Genomic DNA, 19,931 nt, shown 5'->3' on the forward strand with positions numbered 1-19,931 from the left:
CACACCAGTTGAAAATTGCTGGTGTGGCGAATGGACCCTTTTGTTATGTTAGAATGTGTGTAGTCTTGTGCCTTGATATTTAAAGCAAATATTAAATAGGAAAACTTAGATTCACCCAGGGAAGTAGCTTTGGCAATTGTAGATGCACCCATAGCTTTTGTTTAGCGAAAATTGGTTTTCAAAAATCGTTAAGCTTGGCTTATAATAAAAAAGATGAATAGTAACAAATGTTGAAGATGTGGAGAATTTGGAATTTTCAAACAGTGCTGGTGAGAATGTAAAATGATGTAGCATCTTTGAAACAGTTTGGTAGCTCCTCAAAAAGTTATGCACAGGGTTATTATTATTTTTATTTATTTATTTATTTTTTTTATTAAAGATTTTATTCATTCATTTTAGAGAAGGGGGGAGAGAGGGAGGGGAGGAGCAGGAAGCATCAACTCCCATAGCACAGGGTTATTTTATGTCTCAGTAATTCCACCTTTTCATATACATACCCAAGAGAAATGAAAACATGTCTACACAACAACTGATATTTGAATGTTCTGAGCAATATTATTCACGTTAGCTAAAAGGTGGAGAACAACCACAATGGCCATCAGCTGACAAATGATAAATACAAGTGGTTTATATATATAATGGAGTATATTTAGCCATAGAAAGGAATGAAGTACTGATACAATATAGATGAACCTTAAAAATGTTTTGCTATGTGAAGAGAGCCAGACACAGAATGCCGCCAATATTACATGATTCCATTTATATGAAATGTCTAGGATAGGCAAATTTATAAAGACAAAATATGTAGATTAATGATTGCTAGTGTCTGGGGGTGGAGACAGTGGGAAGTGACTGCTAATGAGTACAGGGTGTCTTTTTGAGATGATGAAAATGTTCTAACATTGGTTGTGATAATGATTGCACAACTCTTTGGGTATGCTAAAAGCCATTGAACTGTGCACTTTTAAAATAGTGAATCTGATGATATGTTAATCATTATGTCCTTATAATTTTACTCCCTGCCCCTTGAAATCATTAGTCTATAAAGATGTCGTCTAAAAGACTACAGGAACTTTAATATTTGGGCTCTTTTTATCTAAAATGAGAGAGTTATCCTAAGCCTTAAAACCTAATTCAGTGAACATTGTTTAGATGAATTCTTAAATTTTACATTTGTCTTCCTGCTGAAGTCTATCAGGGATAGACTTTGGGAGTGACTAGTTCTGGGAACTAAAATTAGATGAATAAAGTTAAACCTAGCAGCTCTTTTTGTTTTTCATCCAGAATGAAGATGATAACCGAGCCAATGAGAGCAAGAAACCCAAAACAGAGGACAAGAATTCAGTAGGCCACAAGCCATCCAATAACAGAGAGTATGTTCCCAAAACATGTTACATGTGTGTTAATATATGCATGTCATTTGCTGTTGGGTACTTTATAACCTGTTCTTAGAATGTTCCTTTTAGTATATATGTGTATGCACATACATATACCAAATAGTGGGAGTTTTGGCTTTGAGCTGGTATGGATGGAAAGCATTTAGGGTTAAGTTACTTTTTCCTCTGATTTTCTTTTAGTGGAGTAGGGGTGAATATATGATATGATAAGAATTTAAAGTGAGGCTTTCTGGCTAGATGACAAGTTTATTCGTAACTTACAAGAGACTACTCATTTATGAGCATTAGTATCTTCACTCACCTTTCATCTTTTTGTTTGGTTATTCAACCAGTATTTATCATATACTTGTTTTATGGCCGACCAAGGGTTTGGCACTGAGTACACAACCATGCTGGGGAAAAGCCAGACAAAGATGCATGCCTTTGTGCAATTTATAGTTTCGTTTTGCAGAAATCATGTGTCCTAGTAATCTCATAGGGAAAAATAAATTTGTCTTGAAAGCAAGCAAAGAAAAATAAGAAAACTCTGTTCCTCCATGACTGTGTGAAGAAATGAGGGCATTTGTTTGGTTTGGCAGGTCATCTAAGCAGTGTGTGGCGAAAGAAAAAGATTTGTTACCTTCTCCTGCGGGGCCTGTTCCTTCAAAAGATCCAAAAACAGAGCATAGCTCTCGGAAGAGGACTATTAGTCAGTCTTCGTCCTTGAAGTCAAGTAATAGCAACAAGGAGAATAGTGGCAGCAGCAAAAACAGCTCCTCCACATCAAAGCAGAAAAAAACTGAAGGGAAGACTTCTAGTAGCTCTAAAGAGGTCAAGGTAAGACACTGGGAGCCCGAGTCTTTTGAAAATCAGTCTCATTGCCATGTGACTTTAAAAATTCTGTGAACAGCCTGACCAGGCAGTAGTGCAGTGTCGACTGGGATATGGAAGACCCGGGTTCAAGATTCTGAGGTCGCCAGCTTGAGCGCGGGCTCATCTGGTTTGAGCCAGGTTCACCAGCTTGAGCCCAAGGTTGCTGGCTTGAGCAAGGGGTCACTCGGTCTGCTGTAGCCCCCTGGTCAAGGCACATATGAGAAGTCAATCAACGAACAACTAAGGTGCTGCAACAAAGAATTGATGTTTCTCATCTCTCCCTTCCTGTCTGTCCTTCTCTCTGACTCTGTCTCTGCCACAAAAAAAAGAAAAAAAAAATTCTGTAAACATCTCATTAAATTTATAGGCCTGTGCATTTTTATGCTCAAAATGTTATGTTCTTGGTAATAAACTTATGCATTTATCTGAGACCAAGAAAGCAGCAAGTCAGCTGGACACATGCCTAGGAATTAAAATAGAAACCCATAATTGAAAAAGTTGGTTGTGGAAAAACAGTTTATGTACTATGATTTAATCATAAATAGCTCCAGTTGCTTCTCTATGGTTTGAAATTGGCTTTGAATTTTTTAAAATTGAATTTTATAAGCAAATTATATTATGTAAAGTGACAAAGCAACCATTTGTCTTTGATTTATGAAGAAAAAATATTCTTTAACTGAGCTAACACTGGAATTATTCCTAGAGCATGATCATATGAGAGGAGGGGAGATCATGGGACAGTCTCCCACATGCGCCCAGACTGGGATCCACCCTACAACCCCCATCTATGGCTGACGCTTGGACCTTCCAAGCTATTCTCAACACCTGGGCCTGATGCTCAAACCAGTTGAGCCAATGGCTGCAAGAGGGGAGGAGGATGAGAAGTGAGAGTGGGAGAGGAAGAGAAGCTGACAGTCGCTTCTCATGTGTGCCCTGACCGGGGATAGAACCCGGTTAGCCATATGTCCATATGCTGGCCGACACTCTTTCCACTGAACCAACCTGCCAGGGCTAGGGATATTCTTTATGTAGATGGATGGAATTGTTTTACCACGTTATTTACATTGCTTTCTAAATTGTTTTGATCCAGGAGCAAACTCACTGACAAAATTAAGAAAATTTACCAAATACCTAGCTTTTGAAGAATATAATTTACTGGATTATTACTTTTAACTTAATTAAGCAAAGGTTTGATAGTTGAAAAATCAGACTAAGGCAATTAAGTCTTTTAAATTGAGGAAATTTTAAATGTGTATGTACCACATCTCAAATGGAGATATTCAGAAGGCCATTTTTCCAGCTGGGCACTCTTCTGTAGTAGTTTGTTTGTTTGTTTGTTTGTTTTTGTTTATTCAAGCCATGGCTGCAGGAGAAGAAAGAGAGAGAGAGGTGAGAGGGGAAGGAATGGAGAAGCAGATGGATGCTTCTCCTGTATGTCCTGACAGGAAATCGAACCTGGGAGATCCACATGCTGGGCCAATACTTGACCACTGAGCTAACTGGCCAGGGCCTGTAGTAGTTTAGAGAGTCCTAGTATCCTTTAAGTCAGGGGTCTCAAACTCAACTCAGCATGTGGGCCGCAGAGCAAGATCACAGCCGTTCGGCGGCCGCACTAGGTCTACAAAAGGCAACTGTTTCGCAACACTTTTCAGTGTCACAAAACGACCAGAAACTGTAGTTCGTGGATTAGTCTGCGGGCTGCACAAAATTGTTCGGCGGGCCGCGAGTTTGAGACCTCTGCTTTAAGTATAGGATTTTGAGGCCTATATGCTTATTTCTTAAAACCTATTATCTTTTTTATTTTTTTTAAAGCACTCATTGAATAAGCTTACCTGCTTATTTGGCTTATATATATTATCTCATAGGTAAAACTCACTGCCTGTGTGTCTCTTCCTTATCAGTTTATCAGCTTCTTAAAAGCAAGATTTGTATCTTTTTTTAAAAATTAAATTTATTGGGTTGACATTGATCAATAAGAGTATAGGTTTCAAGTAAACATTTCTATAGCATTTAAACTGTTGATTTCACTTTTATCTATGTCCATGAGTCTCAGTTTTATATCCCACCTGTGTGTGAAATCATACAGTTCTTAGCTTTTTCTGATTTACTTACTTCACTCAGTATGTTCTCAAGGTCCATCCATGTTACCATAACTGGCAATAATATGTCATCATTTCTTATGGTTGTATTGTATATATGTGCCATCGCTCTATCCACGAGCCTCCAGCCAGGGCCCTATTCTTAATTTTTTGAGCAACCACTATATTGTCTTCTATAATGGCTGTACCAGTTTACATTCCCACTAGCAGTGAGCAAGGGTCCTTTTTCTCCACAGCATCTCCAACACTTGTTATTACCTGTCCTGTTGATAGCAGCCAATCTAACAGGTATGAGTTTGATAGCAGCCAATCTAATGGGTGTGAGGTGATATCTCATTGTAGTTTTGATTGGCATTTCTCCAATAGCTAGCGAAGATGAACATCTTTTCATGTGTCATTCATTGTTTGTATGTGTTCATGAGAGAAGTATCTGTTCAGGTCCTTTTCCCATTTTTTAATTGGATTGTTTGCTTGTTTATTGCTGAGCTTTGTGAGTTCTTTATATATTTGGAATATTAACCCCTTAATCAGAGCTGTTGTTTGTAAATATCATCTCCTATTTAGTTGGCTACCTTTTTGTTTTGTTGTTGGTTTTTGTTGCCGTGCAAAAGCTTTTTAGTTTGATACAGTCCCATTCATTTATTTTTGCCTTTACTTTCCTTACCTTTGGGATAAAATTCATAAAATATTCTCTACAGCCAAGATCCATAAGTTTAGTACCTATGTTTTCTATTATGTAATTTATTGTTTCAGATCTTATATTTAGGTCTTTGATCCATTTTGAATTAATCTTTGTGCAGGGGGGACAAGGTGTAGTCAAGTTTCATGCTTTTCTGTGTGGCTCATTTTCCCAGCACCATTTATTGAAGAGGCTTTTAATTCTCCATTGTATGTTTTTGGCTCTTTTGTTAAAGATTATTTGTCCATACATATGTGGTTTTATTTTGGGGCTCTCAATTCTGTTCCATTGGTAGGATTTGTATCTTGTTTATGTTTTCTCCAGGGTTAATTTTATTGGGTACTCCAGAAATAATTTGTTGGATCAAATGTAGTTTTTTGGTACTCTGTTGTTATCAACCAACTATAAAATAGAAGCACTGATAACTTTCACTTCAAGATCTTATAGCACTTACAATTGTTAAAATTGTTACTGTTAGTCTTGGCTATTTTCAGTATAAATAATTACATATGGATTTATTAAAGAAAAATCTTTCGTTAGAAAATATGCTATTAGCCCTGGCCGGTTGGCTCAGTGGTAGAGAGTCGGCCTGGCGTGCAGAAGTCCTGGCTTCGATTCCCGGCCAGGGCACACAGGAGAAGCGCCCATCTGCTTCTTCACCACTCCCCCTCTCCTTCCTCTCTGTCTCTCTCTCCCCCTCCTGCAGCGAGGCTCCATTGGGGCAAAGATGGCCCAGGCGCTGGGGATGGCTCCTTGGCCTCTGCCCCAGGCGCTAGAGTGGCTTTGGTTGCAACAGAGCGACGCCCCGGAGGGGCAGAGCATCGCCCCCTGGTGGGTGTGCCGGGTGGATCCCGGTCGGACGCATGTGGGAGTCTGTCTGACTGTCTTTCCCCGTTTCCAGCTTCAGAAAAATACAAAAAAAATAATTGATATAAAGAAAAATTAACTAATATGGCAAACCAAAATTATATGTAATTTTTATTTTGTTTTTCTAGGTTTTTGCTTGTATTATCAAATTTTTAAAAATGCCATACAGGTTCAGTATAGTGTCTTACTATGATTTTGATCTCTATAACATCTATTTATGTTCCTTTTACATTCTTAATATTAGCTATTTGCCATCTCTTTTTTCCTTGATCCAGTCTCATCAGAAGCTTATTAATTTTACTTCTCTTTTATAAAAACAGCATTTGTTTTTGATTCTCTGTAGTTTATTTTGTTTTCTATTTCAATAATTTATAACATTATGTGTATTACTTTTCCAAGGGGAGACAGAGACAGACTCCCGCATGTTCCCCGACCAGACTCCACCCAGCAAACCCTGTCTGGGGCCTATGCTCTACCCATCTAGGGCCATGATCACACCAAGCTATTTTTAGCACCTGAGGCCGAAGCTCCATGGAACCATCCTCAGCACTAGGGCCTATGCGCTAAAAGCAATTGAGCCATGGCTGAGGAAGGGGAAGAGAGAGAGAGAGAGAGAGAGAGAGAGAGAGAGAGAGAGAGAGAGAGAGAGAGAAGAGAGAGAAGAGAAGAGAAGAGAAGAGAAGAGAAGAGAAGAGAAGAGAAGAGAAGAGAGAGGAGGAAGGGTAGAGAAACAGATGGTCTCTTCTCCTGTGTGCCCTGACCAGGAATTGAACCTTTGACATCCACACACTGGGCTCACATTCTACCACTGTAACAACCAGCCAGGGCCTTCATTAATTTATACTCTTACCTTTATAATTTCCTTTCTTATTCTTTTTGTTTTGCTGTTCTGTTTACTAACTTTTAGAGATGGCTACTTCATAAATTTTTAAATTAATTTTAAGCCTTCTTTCTGTAGTGTAAGCAGTTAGACAGTATATTTCCTTCTAAAGGCTTCTTTAGCTACATCATACAATATTTGTTATATAATGTTTTTATAATGCAGTTTTATATGTTTCTAATTTTCATTGTGATTTCATCTTTGACCAAAGAGTTATTTAAATGTGTGTTACTCAGTTTCCAAACAGAGGTTTTCTAGTTATCTTTTGGTTATTCTTTTTACCTAAATTGCATTGGAACTGGAGAGTGGTCTGCATGGTAGCAATCTTAAAATTTGTTAGGATTTGTCTGGAAAATTTTTCTAATCTGTATTTTCTTGAAAAGAATGTGCCGTATTTCCCCATGTATAAGACGCACCTTAATCTGGGGGCCCAAAATTTGGAGGAAAAAAAAAATTACATAAAGTTATTGAACTCAAGTTTTTGATTTTGGTTTTTGTTTTTTACAGAGAGAGGAATAGATAAGGACAGACAGACAGGAACGGAGAGATGAGAAGCATCAATCATTAGTTTTTCGTTGCGTATTGCAACACCTTAGTTGTTCATTGATTGCTTTCTCATATGTGCCTTGACCGTGGGCCTTCAGCAGACCGAGTAACCCCTTGCTTAAGCCAGCGACCTTGGGTCCAAGCTGGTGAACTTTGCTCAAACCAGATGAACCCGTGCTCAAGCTGGTGACCTTGGGGTCTCGAACCTGGGTCCTTAGCATCCCAGTCAGACGCTCTATCCACTGCGCCACCGCCTGGTCAGGCTGAACTCAAGTTTTATGCATCATATAACTTATACAACTCCTCATCACTGTCAAAACTCCTATCCATTAGCTTGTCCTCATCTGTGTCTGATAATAATCACTGTCTTCATATATTGCCTCGTCCTTAGCTCCATCTATGGCATTTGAAATGCCACAGCCACTGTATAAGACACATCCAGTTTTTAGACCTCAAATTTTTGGAAAAGGGTGCATCTTATAAATAGGAAAATAAGGTATATTCTACATATATTGGGGGTGGGGATTTATATAATTGGTTAATCATGTTTTCAAACCTCTGTGCTGACTGATACTGTCAGTTCTATAATTGTTCACTGAGAGAAATGTGTTTCACTCTCCAGTTATTTCCACAAGTATATAGGATTTGTCTATTGTAGTTTTATCATTTTTTTAAAATTGAGATATACTTTATATATAACATGTCAGTTTCAGGTGTACAACATAATGATCCAGTATATGTATATTTTGTGACATGATCACCACAATAAGTCTAGTTAGCAACCATCACCACACATAGTAATTTTATATATTACATATATAATTTGTATGTAATAAAGTGTACCAAAGCCCTGACTGGGTAGCTCAGCTGGTTAATATCGTCATGATAAGCCAAGGTTTCCGGTTCAATTTCCTAGTCAGGGCACATACAAGAATTAACCAATAAGTGGGACAGCAAATTGATGTTTTTCTCTCTTTCTTCCTCTCTTTCAAAGCAATAAATTAAAAAATATTGAAGTAACTGGAAAAACTTTTTCTATAGTTTCAGAAACTTCTGTTTTCCTTCAATAAATTTAAAGTTAGACACTATAGGTCTGAAAGCTGCCCTAGTAATGTTACATTGCAACATACATTCAGGATGCCATTTCATAAACCTACAGACTTGACCGTGAAGAGCTTAGTGTTTTTTCAAATCTCAGGACTTTTTATTTTCATTTCTTGAAGTAAGCTGTAATGGGTGGAACTAAAAAGCTTATACAAGAAAAGAAAGAAAATGGTTACATGATTCCTTTTAAATAGCTTTTAAGCACTGGTAGTAAATTATTACTGGGTTTTCTGATGTTGAAACATTCATGGATATGTATAATGAATTCTTTTTATGATGTATTGTTATGGAAAGTGTATTCATTTTATAGAAGACAGAGGTGGATGGAGAAGCAATCACAGCTCTGGCATAAAGTGCTATGTTGATAGGAGGCAGAATCAAGTTAAGAAAGTGGCTAGGCTTTTGAAATCTGACAGATTTGGATTTAAAATCCAAATTCCAGGAAGACCACTTAAAAGCTCCTTGACTGCTTTTTATTTTGTCCTAATAGCAGTACATACTTCATAGGGTTGTTGTAGGGTTAATGTTTGTGCTAAGTACTTAACTTTAGTGTCTGGTAAAGTAGTAAGCACATAGTAAATGTTAGATATTTTCATTGACCAGTAATTACCAGTAAATTTTTTGAGTGGGTAGTATTTTTCTTTTTTGTTTTATTGATTTTAATTTTTTAGAGAGGGGGGGAGAATGAGAGAGAGAGAAAGGGGGGAGGAGCAGGAAGTGTCAACTCCCATATGTGCCTTGACCAGGCAAGCCCAGGATTTTGAACCAGTGACCTCAGTGTTCCAGGTCAATGCTTTATCCACTGCACCACCACAGATCAGGCACTGTTTTATTGATTTTTTAGAGAGAGGAAGGAGTGGGGGAGAGACAGACAGACAAATTGACAAACGATCTGTTCCTGTATGTGCCCTGACCAGGGATCGAACCGGCAACCTCTGTGTTTTGGGCTGATGCTCTAACCAACTGAGTTATACGGCCAGGGTAGCCAGTGAACTTTGTCTGAAGTAGTAGTGCTATTTTGATATTAGGTTTGTGTCTTATTTAATGTTTAACAAGTGCCTATGTCAGTGCCTAGACATTATAATATTATAATGAAAATTTAAGATTAGATAAAATGAATTCAATATAAAAAGGATGTTTACAATCTTAATTTTATAACGGAAATTAATTACTGAAGTCAGTGGAATTTTTTTTTTCTACCAGTGGCTCAGGAAATATTTTTAGTTTAATTTTAATCTCCTCACAGTTTTAAACATAGTTATGTGTTATTTTGGTCAGGAAAAGGCTTCAAATAGCTCTTCTAGCTGTCCTCCGTCTACACCAACTCCTGAAGCTTCCAAGCCTCGGAGAACAAAGCTTGCCTTTGATGACAGGTGAGATAAATAAGATTTTTTTATGCATTTAAGAAATTTTACCAGTCAGTATATAAGAGACGCATTTTAATTTCTTTCAGTGACTAGAAGAATAAAAACTTAGGTTGTGATCTATAGAATTATCAAATTGTAACTTGAAAGGCACACTAGCCCCACGTGTTGCACCTCTGACTTAACTCTGTGACTCTCATGGGGGATGTGAGTGATGTGCCTTCTGGTAGAAGCCTACTGCTGCTGTTATCAGTGTTTAAAATAAGGGCTTTCTTAAATATGTAAGAGTAGTACTGGTTTTTCTCCCCTCAATTTTGATAAGAGATTATTTCTTCTACTTAATCTTTTATTTACTCTAAATTTCTCAAATAACTTGGGTAAGTTAGTATATAATACTGGGGGGGCTTGATTTCTGTTTTCCAAAGTTGCAAATTTGCCATGAGTTGGGCCAAAATTATTCATGCTCTGAACTGAATGTAAACATTTTTCAGAAAAAAATCTGAATCAGATGTTTTAGTAACAGCTCATTTTCTTTGCTTGAGGACTTGCAAACTGAAGAGTGCTAGAGACTCAGGTGAACTACTGTCATCTTAAGAAAATACCACATTATTTATAATAAAAATTTACATTGCAGAAATTATTCAGCAGACCATTATTTACAAGAAGCAAAAAAGCTAAAGCACAATGCAGATGCATTGGTATGTAAACACTCTCCTCACATTTATATATTTAATCAGACTAATTAAATCTTCAATTGTTGTTTGTTCCCATGCTACACCAGTGCTGCTCTGATTACTTTTTTTCTCCTTTCTTCAGTCTGACAGGTTTGAGAAAGCTGTATACTATCTTGATGCTGTGGTATCTTTCATTGAATGTGGGAATGCATTAGAGAAAAATGCTCAGGAATCCAAATCCCCATTCCCTATGTATTCAGAGACAGTGGAGCTCATCAAGTAAGTGGGAAAACTTGCTACATCATTGGCGATATTATTTCTCTGGTCTGTCTAGGTAGGGGAAGATATAACTATGTATATAGTCATGAACTGCATAACAACATTTTGGTCAACTTCAGACCATGTATACGATGGTCCTATAAGATATTTCCTGTAAGTGAAATATTGCTATATCTTAGTGTCATGTATTCATGGTAATGTCATAGCACAATACCTTGTTTGTAGTGATGCTAGTGTAAGCAAACCTGCACTGCCCATCTCAGATAAAAGTATACTATAGACAATTATGCACAGTACATAATACTTATAATAAATGACAGTGTCACTGGTTTTTGTATTTATTATTCTTCTTACCGCTATTTTAAAGTACAGGAGGTCCTCGGGTTACGACATAGTTCTGTTCCTTTGACAATGACATAACCTGAATTTTGGTGTAAGTCGAAATACACCCTACCTAGCTTAAGTCACTTACCTATCCTAACACAGTTGTAAAATTGTAGGACATAAAAACACAGCTAAGCCACAGAAAAAGAATACTGTGTATTCTTCCACCATGTGCAACCAAACTAGTTTGCCCACATAGTCCGTAAGTATGACGCTAACAGCATAAGCTGAAAAATGTCTCAATTTTTTTTTTTTTTTTTGTATTTTTCTGAAGCTGGAAATGGGGAGAGACAGACAGACTCCGGCATGTGCCGGACCGGGATCCACCCGGCACGCCCACCAGGGGGCAATGCTCTGCCCACCAGGGGGCGATGCTCTGCCCCTCCGGGCCGTCGCTCTGTCGCGACCAGAGCCACTCTAGCGCCTGGGGCAGAGGCCAAGGAGCCATCCCCAGCGCCCGGGCCATCTTTGCTCCAATGGAGCCTCGCTGCGGGAGGGTAAGAGAGAGACCGAGAGGAAGGAGAGGGGGAGGGGTGGAGAAGCAGATGGGCGCTTCTCCTGTGTGCCCTGGCCGGGAATCGAACCCAGGACTTCTGCACGCCAGGCCGACGCTCTACCACTGAGCCAATCAGCCAGGGCCAAAAATGTCTCAATTTTTTAAAGCTTTTATGGGAGTGAGCGTTGTAAAATCAAAATATTGAATGTTGCCTGACCTGTGGTGGCGCAGTGGATAAAGCGTCGACCTGGAAATGCTGAGGTCGCCGGTTCGAAATCCTGGGCTTGCCTGGTCAGGGCACATATGGGAGTTGATGCTTCCAGCTCCTCCCCCCTTCTCTCTCTCTGTCTCTCCCTCTCCTCTGTAAAAAAAAAAAAAAAAAAAAAAAAAATATATTGAATGTTGAAACTGTTGTAACCTGAGGACCCCCCTGTATACTCTTTCTACTTACATAAACAAGTTTACTTTAAAACAGTATGCCAGTAGCAGCTTCATACATCCTGTGTTTACCACATCTCCTGATTGCACCATTTTCTCTTGTGCTTGATTTAATCTTTTGTTGTTTTGCACAGTGACATGCTGTAGAGGCTTGTAGCCTAGGAGCAGTAGGCTATACTCTCTAGTTTAGGTGTGTGGTAAGTTATGCCATCTAGGTTTGTGTAAGCACATTCTATGATGTCTGCACAATGTTGAAACTGCCTGACGGCATGAATTACCTGTTGTTAAGTAGTGTGACTGTATATAATAGAGCTAAAGAGGATATTTAATCCTTCATTGTCTTTGGATAAGAAGAACTAGAGGCTTCAATAGGTATTTTTGCTTTTATGTATGTTAGATTTTAGTGTTTTGAGGACTAGAAGTCAGAAAATCACTTTGAAATACCTTGTCATTTTTTTTGTTATTTAAACTTACAGATATACTATGAAGCTAAAGAATTACTTAGCACCAGATGCTACAGCTGCAGATAAAAGACTCACAGTACTTTGGTAAGTTTTGTGTATTTTAACCTCTTCCAAATGACAGGCAATTCCGTGATAAATTGTGCTGGGTATGCATTTTTGAAAGTTATCCTTGAATCAGCATTCCATGACCCAGTCGTAAATCTTTTTTTTTTTTTTTTTGGTAATTTTCTGAAGTTGGAAACGGGAAGGCAGTCAGACAGATTCCTGCATTCGCCCAACCGGGTGACCAGGATCCACTGGCATGCCCACAAGGGGGCAATGCTCTGTTGCAACCAGAGCCATTCCAGTGCCTGAGGCGTAGGCCACAGAGCCATCCTCAGCACCCGGGCCAACTTTGTTCCAGTGGAGTCTTGGCTGTGGGAGGGGAAGAGAGAGATAGAGAAGGGGGAGAGGGGGAGGGGTGGAGAAGCAGATAGGCGCTTCTCCTGTGTGCCCGGGCCGGGAATCGAACCTGGGACTCCTGCACGCCAGGCCGACGCTCTACCACTGAGCCAACCAGCCAGGGCCCGTAAATCTATTTTGGATGGGTAAAGTACAAAATGGCTCAGAATTCCTACTGAAATGTTTTAATGGTTGTCGGTCTCTGATCCATTGCCCTTTTGACAGAAGCCCTGGTAGAGTGGGATTAATAAGAACTTTCCATTGTTTTAAGTGGTCACTTTGCCAGGCTCTTCTTTTGGTGTCCTCTCTCCATTTACATATATGCCTTTCCATGGGAAGCAAACCTTTAGCTTGCCTCAGAATATAGAATGCGGTTTGGTGCTCACTTCAGCGGCACATATACTAATACAATAATGTGGTTTGTTTGCTTGTATTCTAGGGAGATGTAGCAGTTCATTTGTTATAGGTATTTATTTTACTGGCACTGTGTTCTACAGCTGAGAGTGCAGCAGTGAATAAAACTGACATGGTCCTATTTGTCACAAAGTCTCCTGTTTAGTGTGAGTAGATAGAAAACAATCAAATAATCACAACTGTATGAATTAAGTAGTTTGAAAGGAAAGTATATGTAATGGTAAGAGTAGAGTGTAGAGCAGGGGTCCCCAAACTATGGCCCGCGGGCCGCATGCGGCCCCCTGAGGCCATTTATCCGGCTCCCGCTGCACTTCCGGAAGGGGCACCTCTTTCATTGGTGGTCAGTGAGAGGAGCATAGTTCCCATTGAAATACTGGTCAGTTTGTTGATTTAAATTTACTTGTTCTTTATTTTAAATATTGTATTTGTTCCCGTTTTGTTTTTTTACTTAAAAATAAGATATGTGCAGTGTGCATAGGGATTTATTCATAGTTTTTTTTATAGTCCGGCCCTCCAACGGTCTGAGGGACAGTGAACTGGCCCCCTGTGTAGAAAGTTTGGGGACCCCTGGTGTAGAGCATGACTGGTGGTGGTGCAGTGGATAGAGTGTCGAACTAGGACGCTGAGGTCCCAGGTTCAAAACACCAAGGTTGCCAGCTTGAGCACGGGCTCATCTGGCTTGAGCTCAGGCTCACAAGCTTGAGTATGGGTTCGCTGGCCTGAGCAAGAGGTCACTGGCTCACCTTAAGCCCCTTCCCTTCCCCACTCTCCCCTTCATCTCCTGCTGGTCAAGGCAAGTATGAGAACTCAAGTGCCACAACTATGAGTTGATGCTTCTCGTTTCTCTCCCTTCCTCTTTCTCTCTTTCCCTTGCTCTAAAAAAATAAATAAATAAAAATAAAGTAGAATGTAGGGAGACCTAGTCTTTAGGTAGAGGAAACATGTACAAGGGCTGGATTGTGAAAAGAACCTAGAAACTATGGAGAAACCAAAAGACCAGTGAGAAGTGAAAATGATGGAAGAGGGGGGTAGGCAGTCATCATCATTCGGGGCCTCTGTAAGCTGTGCTAAGTCTTGTACATATTTCCTCAGAGTGGTGATATTTATAGTTGAGTTTCCTAGGTTTTTTGTTTTTTGTATTTTTCTGAAGCTGGAAACGGGAAGAGACAGTCAGACAGACTCCCGCATGCGCCTGACCAGGATCCACTTGGCACGCCCACCAGGGGGCGATGCTCTGCCCCTCCGGGGCATCGCTCTGTCGCGACCAGAGCCACTCCAGCGCCCGGGGCAGAGGCCAAGGAGCCATCCCCAGGGCCCGGGCCATCCCTGCTCCAATGGAGCCTTGGCTGCGGGAGGGGAAGAGAGAGACAGAAAGGAAGGAGAGGGGGAGGGGTGGAGAAGCAGATGGGCACTTCTCCTGTGTGCCCTGGCCGGGAATCGAACCCGGGACTTCTGCACTCCAGGCCGACGCTCTACCACTGAGCCAACCGGCCAGGGCCGAGTTTCCTAGTTTTTGTTGTTTAATTTCAGATTACTTATAATTTGATCTAAAGAGTCTTCCCCTCAGCAATTTTTTAAAAATGCGTGTTATGACATATCGGGTCCTGTAGGTAAGGTTTTAATTTTTGAATGCCAACAAATAGGAGCCTAGTCCTAGGTCTCTCCCCTCCTCTCTTCCCTAGTGTGTGCTCCATGATAAGAGCACAGCTTTTGGGTTTTCTTAAGAGTTAGTGGTGTTACCCTCATGCCTTGATCTGACCACATGAGCCAGTTCTGTACTCGCACGATGCAAATGTTGTGCAGATGAGCCAGTGTGATGTCCTATAAATAAGCTGCCCTCTTCCATTGACTAGCCTGCGATGCCAGTCCTTGCTGTACCTGAGGCTATTCAAACTGAAGAAGGAAAATGCTCTGAAGTACTCAAAGACACTGACAGAGCACCTGAAGGTAAGTGTGCCGAAGAGGAAGGTCCATTTGCTAGGAGACAGGATGTGTCGTCATTTATCCCCATGTTTTACCCACCACGGCAAGCGGGGGGGCTACTGTTTGGAAGCTTTCAAATAAGTTCGAGTGTTTTTGGTAAGTTTTTAAATGCACATATATCTGATTGTAGAACCTAGCTGGCCGTTTTTAGTAGCTCTTAACGTTTCACTTAGATGTAGGCTATTTTTATCATGAAACCTAATTTATACTTTTAAAGTAGTCTTTTGTTTTCACTACCGTCTTTCCTTAGGCTTATTATATTGGTAGTTTTCTAAAATGTCTGTTTTTTCTTTAATAGCATTTCATAAATCTTCCTCAAATTCTGCCCTAATTATGACTTGAAACCCTTCAGTAGTTTATCATTCCCTGCCTTACCTGCAGGGTCCTCAAGATCTCTCTTTCTCTTGTTCCTTGTCTAAACCTGTGCTCCAGGAAGACTTTTTGGGTCACGTATATTCCCTCTTCTGTAGCCTTTGTGCACGGTGTGACTCACCGCTTCCCTCTTCTTCATCAGTCTTCATCACTCATTCTGTGTGTCACTAAGTCTTCCAAAACACCCCAGCTCTTACCTGTAACTTTGTGTTCTTTGGATTGCACATTTACACACGTACACAGATTTTTATGTTTTTAATTTACAAGACTTCTTAAGATCACTTCTGGCTTAGTGCTTTTGACTCCATAAGTAATGTTTGTTTTTTTAATTTTGTTAAGTACATTTTCTTTTCTCCACAGAATTCTTACAATAATTCTCAAGCACCATCACCTGGCTTGGGGAGGTAGGTCAATTTATTCTGTAAAATATTGTTTGTGACAAATTTGCTTATTTTTATGTAAAAGTGGAATGGGTAGGGTCTAGTTTCCAAAAATGGTAAGATAACTTTAAAAAATTAAAACCATCTCTAAATATTTTTAAATATTTTATTTTTTAAATAAACTTAAATAGGATAATGAACATAACCTTACAAAGGCTAGAGAGGAGGGGACATTTCACCTGCAGAAATCTGAGTTTTTTACAGCACCTTAACTCTTCTCTCAGGTTGATTTCTGTACCTATTTGGGGTTTTATCGCAGTGGGTTTATCTTGACTAAAACCTTAACACTGCTAAAATGTAATAATAGAGGCATGGAGGTGGTTTCCCTCCATCTCCACATCACTTTTTCCCCATCCTCCCTCCAAAAAGGAGGGAAAATACTATGAAACTTTCTGGTAAGTTTATCTCTTCAATTAGTATGTTCATGGTAATTGCCATTTTGTCTTTGCCCCTGTGTATTTTCTTAACCAAATTTATAGTGCCAAAATCTCATATAAAAATATTCTCTTTTTTTGTTGACCTGTGGTGGCGCAGTGGATAAAGTATCGACCTGGAAATGCTGAGGTCGCCAGTTCGAAACCCTGGGCTTGCCTGGTCAAGGCACATATGGGAGTTGATGCTTCCAGCTCCTCCCCCCTTCTCTCTCTCTCTCCCTCTGTCTCTCCCTCTCTTCTCTAAAATGAATAAATAAAAAAAAATTTTTTTTTTTAATTCTCTTTTTTTTTTTTTTTTTGAGCTGGAGGGAGAGATGGACAGGGACAGATAGGAAAGGAGAGAGACGAGAAGCATCAACTCGTAGTTGTAGCACCTTAGTTGTTCATTGATTGCTTCTTATTCGTGCCTTGTTCGAAGGGCTTCAGCCAAGGTAGTGACCCCCTGGCTCAAGCCAGTGAGTTGGGATCAAGCCGGCAACCTAAGGCTTTCAAGCCTGGGTCCTCAGCATCCCAGGTCAACACTGTCTACTGCACCACCACCTGGTCAGGCTATAAAAATATTCTTTGTGATCATGGTATCTCCCCTGCCTCTTTGTCAGCTCTGTATAACTTGGTTAAACTAGGAAAGTACCAGCAATTATGGAATTCAATAAGATGTTCCCATCTACTACCACAATTTTTTTTTGTTGTTGTTAAATTGTTCATTCTACCCAAGTTTTCATAATTTGAAAAATACCTAAATATATGCCCATTGAAAGTGTGTTGAGCCTTGCCTGTGGTGGCACAGTGAATGGAGCGTTAACTTGGAATGCTGAAGTCGTCAGTTCAAAACCCTTGGCTTGCCAGGTCAAGGTACATAAAACAAGCAAGCAATGAACAACTGAAGTGAAGCAGCTGTGAGTTGATACCCCTTGTTCCCCTCCCTCACTCTCCTCTCTCTATAAAATCAATAAATAAAATCTTAAAAAAAAAAGTGTGTTAAACTGGGAGTGTTGGCAATCTAACTTATTAAGTCTTTGAGGCCCTGGTTGGTTTGCTCAGTGGTGGAGCATTGGCCCAGCATGTGGATGTTCCAGGTTCAAATTTCAGTCAGGGTACACAGGAGAAGCGACTGTCTGCTTCTCTACTCCCCCTCTGCGTGCGCGCGCTCTCTCTCTCTCTTTGTCTCTCTCTCTCTCTCTTCCCCTTCCACAGCCATGACTTGATGGTTTGAGCTGTTCAGCTTCAGGCACTAAAAGTAGCTTGGTTGCTGAGCAATGGAGCAGTGCCCCAGAAGGGCAGAGCATCACCCCATAGGGAAGGGGCTTACTAGGTGGATCCTGGTTGGGGTACACAGGAGTCTGTCTCTCTGCCTCCCCTGCTCTCAATTAAAAAAAAAAAGTCTGGCCCTGGCCGGTTGGCTCAGTGGTAGAGCGTCGGCCTGGCGTGCAGAAGTCCTGGGTTCGATTCCCGGCCAAGGCACACAGGAGAAGCGCCCATCTGCTTCTCCACCCCTCCCCCTCTCCTTCCTCTCTGTCTCTCTCTTCCCCTCCCGCAGCCGAGGCCCCATTGGAGCAAAGATGGCCCTCTGGGGATGGCTCCTTGGCCTCTGCCCCAGGCGCTAGAGTGGCTCTGGTCAAGGCAGAGCGACGCCCCGGAGGGGCAGAGCATCGCCCCCTGGTGGGCGTGCCAGGTGGATCCCGGTCGGGCACATGCAGGAGTCTGTCTGACTGTTCTTCCCGTTTCTAGCTTCAGAAAAATACCAAAAAAAAAAAAAAAGTCTAATTACTAACATTTTTTTTGCATCTATTTTTCTGTTATTTATTAAAACAAAGAGTTCAGATAAAATGATGATTTACAGTGATGTTAAGTGAGCAAAGTACTTTAGAAGAAATTATATTTCTCTAGGAATCCTTCTAGCTTAAAAGAATCTTTAAATTGTAAAAACCTCACGTGGGTTGTACCTAAGAGCCCCTAGTACAGTGGTTCTCAACCTGTGGGTCGCGACCCCGGTGGGGGTCGAACGAACAAAACACAGGGGTCGCCTAAAGCCATCAGAAAATACATATTTATTATACAATACATTTTTAAATAAAATATGTATTTCCGATGGCTTTAGGCGACCCCTGTGTTTTGGTTGTTCGACCCCCGCCGGGGTCGCGACCCATAGGTTGAGAACCGCTTCCCTAGTACATTGATTTGGTCATGTTCACTATATTTATGTGAATAAATTTCCTGTTTCTTTGTGTGCAGCAAAGCTGTTGGGATGCCTTCCCCTGTTTCTCCAAAGCTGTCACCAGGCAATTCAGGAAATTACTCTTCTGGGGCCGGTAGTGCTTCAGCAAGTGGTTCTTCAGTGACCATTCCACACAAGATCCACCAGATGGCAGCCAGCTATGTTCAGGTTACATCTAACTTCCTCTATGCCACAGAAATTTGGGACCAAGCTGAGCAGCTTTCCAAAGAACAAAAAGGTAGGATAGTCTCTGGAGAAACTTTGAGGTGTAGAATTGTTTAAAAGGAACTTTTATGATCTAATTAAGTAAGCATCTGGTCTGTATTTTTAGTTTATTATCTATTCTAGAGTTAATGATAATCAGTTTGTTAATCTCTGTTGCTTAGCAGTCATATTGAATGTACTAAATTTGGTCAAGAAATACCTTTCACTATACTGATGACACAGACTAAACTAAAAATAGTTTTTGCCTGACCAGGCGGTGGCGCAGTGGGTAGGGCGTCAGACTGGGATTCAGAGGACCCAGGTTCAGACCCTGAGGTCGCCAGCTTGAGCGTGGGCTCATCTGGCTTGAGTGAGGCTCACCAGCTTGAACCCAAGGTCACTGGCTCGAGTAGGGGGTTACTCGGTCTGCTGTAGCCCCACGGTCAAGGCACATATGAGAGGGCAGTCGATGGACAGCTAAGGTGTTGTAACAAAAAACTGATGATTGATGCTTCTCGTCTCTCTCCGTTCCTGTCTGTCTGTCCCTATATGTCCCTCTCTCTGACTCTGTCTCTGTAAAAAAAAAAGTGTTTGGTCAAAGACAAATATGTCTTTGTTCTGGTGTATTAAACACAGCTTAGCCATGGCCGGTTGGCTCAGCAGTAGAGCGTCGGCCTGGCGTGAGGGGGACCCGGGTTCGATTCCCAGCCAGGGCACATAGGAGAAGCACCCATCTGCTTCTCCACCCCTCCCCCTCTCCTTCCTCTCTGTCTCTCTCTTCCCCTCCCGCAGCTGAGGCTCCATTGGAGCAAAGATGGCCCGGGCGCTGGGGATGGCTCCTTGACCTCTGCCCCAGGCGCTAGAGTGGCTCTGGTTGCAGCAGAGTGACGCCCTGGAGGGGCAGA

At 40.9% G+C, this 19,931-nt stretch overlaps 1 protein-coding gene and 1 non-coding gene across 3 annotated transcripts in view; one reads left to right on the plus strand and one right to left on the minus strand.

The window, feature by feature from the left end:
• AFF4 (ALF transcription elongation factor 4) overlaps positions 1-19,931 on the plus strand; it is a 104,309-nt gene that overhangs the window by 76,961 nt on the left and 7,417 nt on the right. For both annotated transcript variants that reach the window (XM_066344448.1, XM_066344447.1), the window contains exons 12-20: positions 1,285-1,373; positions 1,976-2,213; positions 9,703-9,797; positions 10,423-10,486; positions 10,605-10,741; positions 12,536-12,607; positions 15,232-15,325; positions 16,094-16,137; positions 18,840-19,060. In XM_066344448.1, the coding sequence (XP_066200545.1) occupies positions 1,285-1,373; positions 1,976-2,213; positions 9,703-9,797; positions 10,423-10,486; positions 10,605-10,741; positions 12,536-12,607; positions 15,232-15,325; positions 16,094-16,137; positions 18,840-19,060 (1,054 nt within the window). The remainder of the gene's footprint in view (positions 1-1,284; positions 1,374-1,975; positions 2,214-9,702; positions 9,798-10,422; positions 10,487-10,604; positions 10,742-12,535; positions 12,608-15,231; positions 15,326-16,093; positions 16,138-18,839; positions 19,061-19,931) is intronic.
• TRNAS-GGA (transfer RNA serine (anticodon GGA)) lies at positions 14,801-14,876 on the minus strand. The gene has a single exon. It is a non-coding gene; the product is annotated as a tRNA-Ser (tRNA).

This window comes from Saccopteryx leptura, chromosome 6, assembly GCF_036850995.1.
Source record: "Saccopteryx leptura isolate mSacLep1 chromosome 6, mSacLep1_pri_phased_curated, whole genome shotgun sequence".
NCBI lineage: Eukaryota > Metazoa > Chordata > Mammalia > Chiroptera > Emballonuridae > Saccopteryx > Saccopteryx leptura.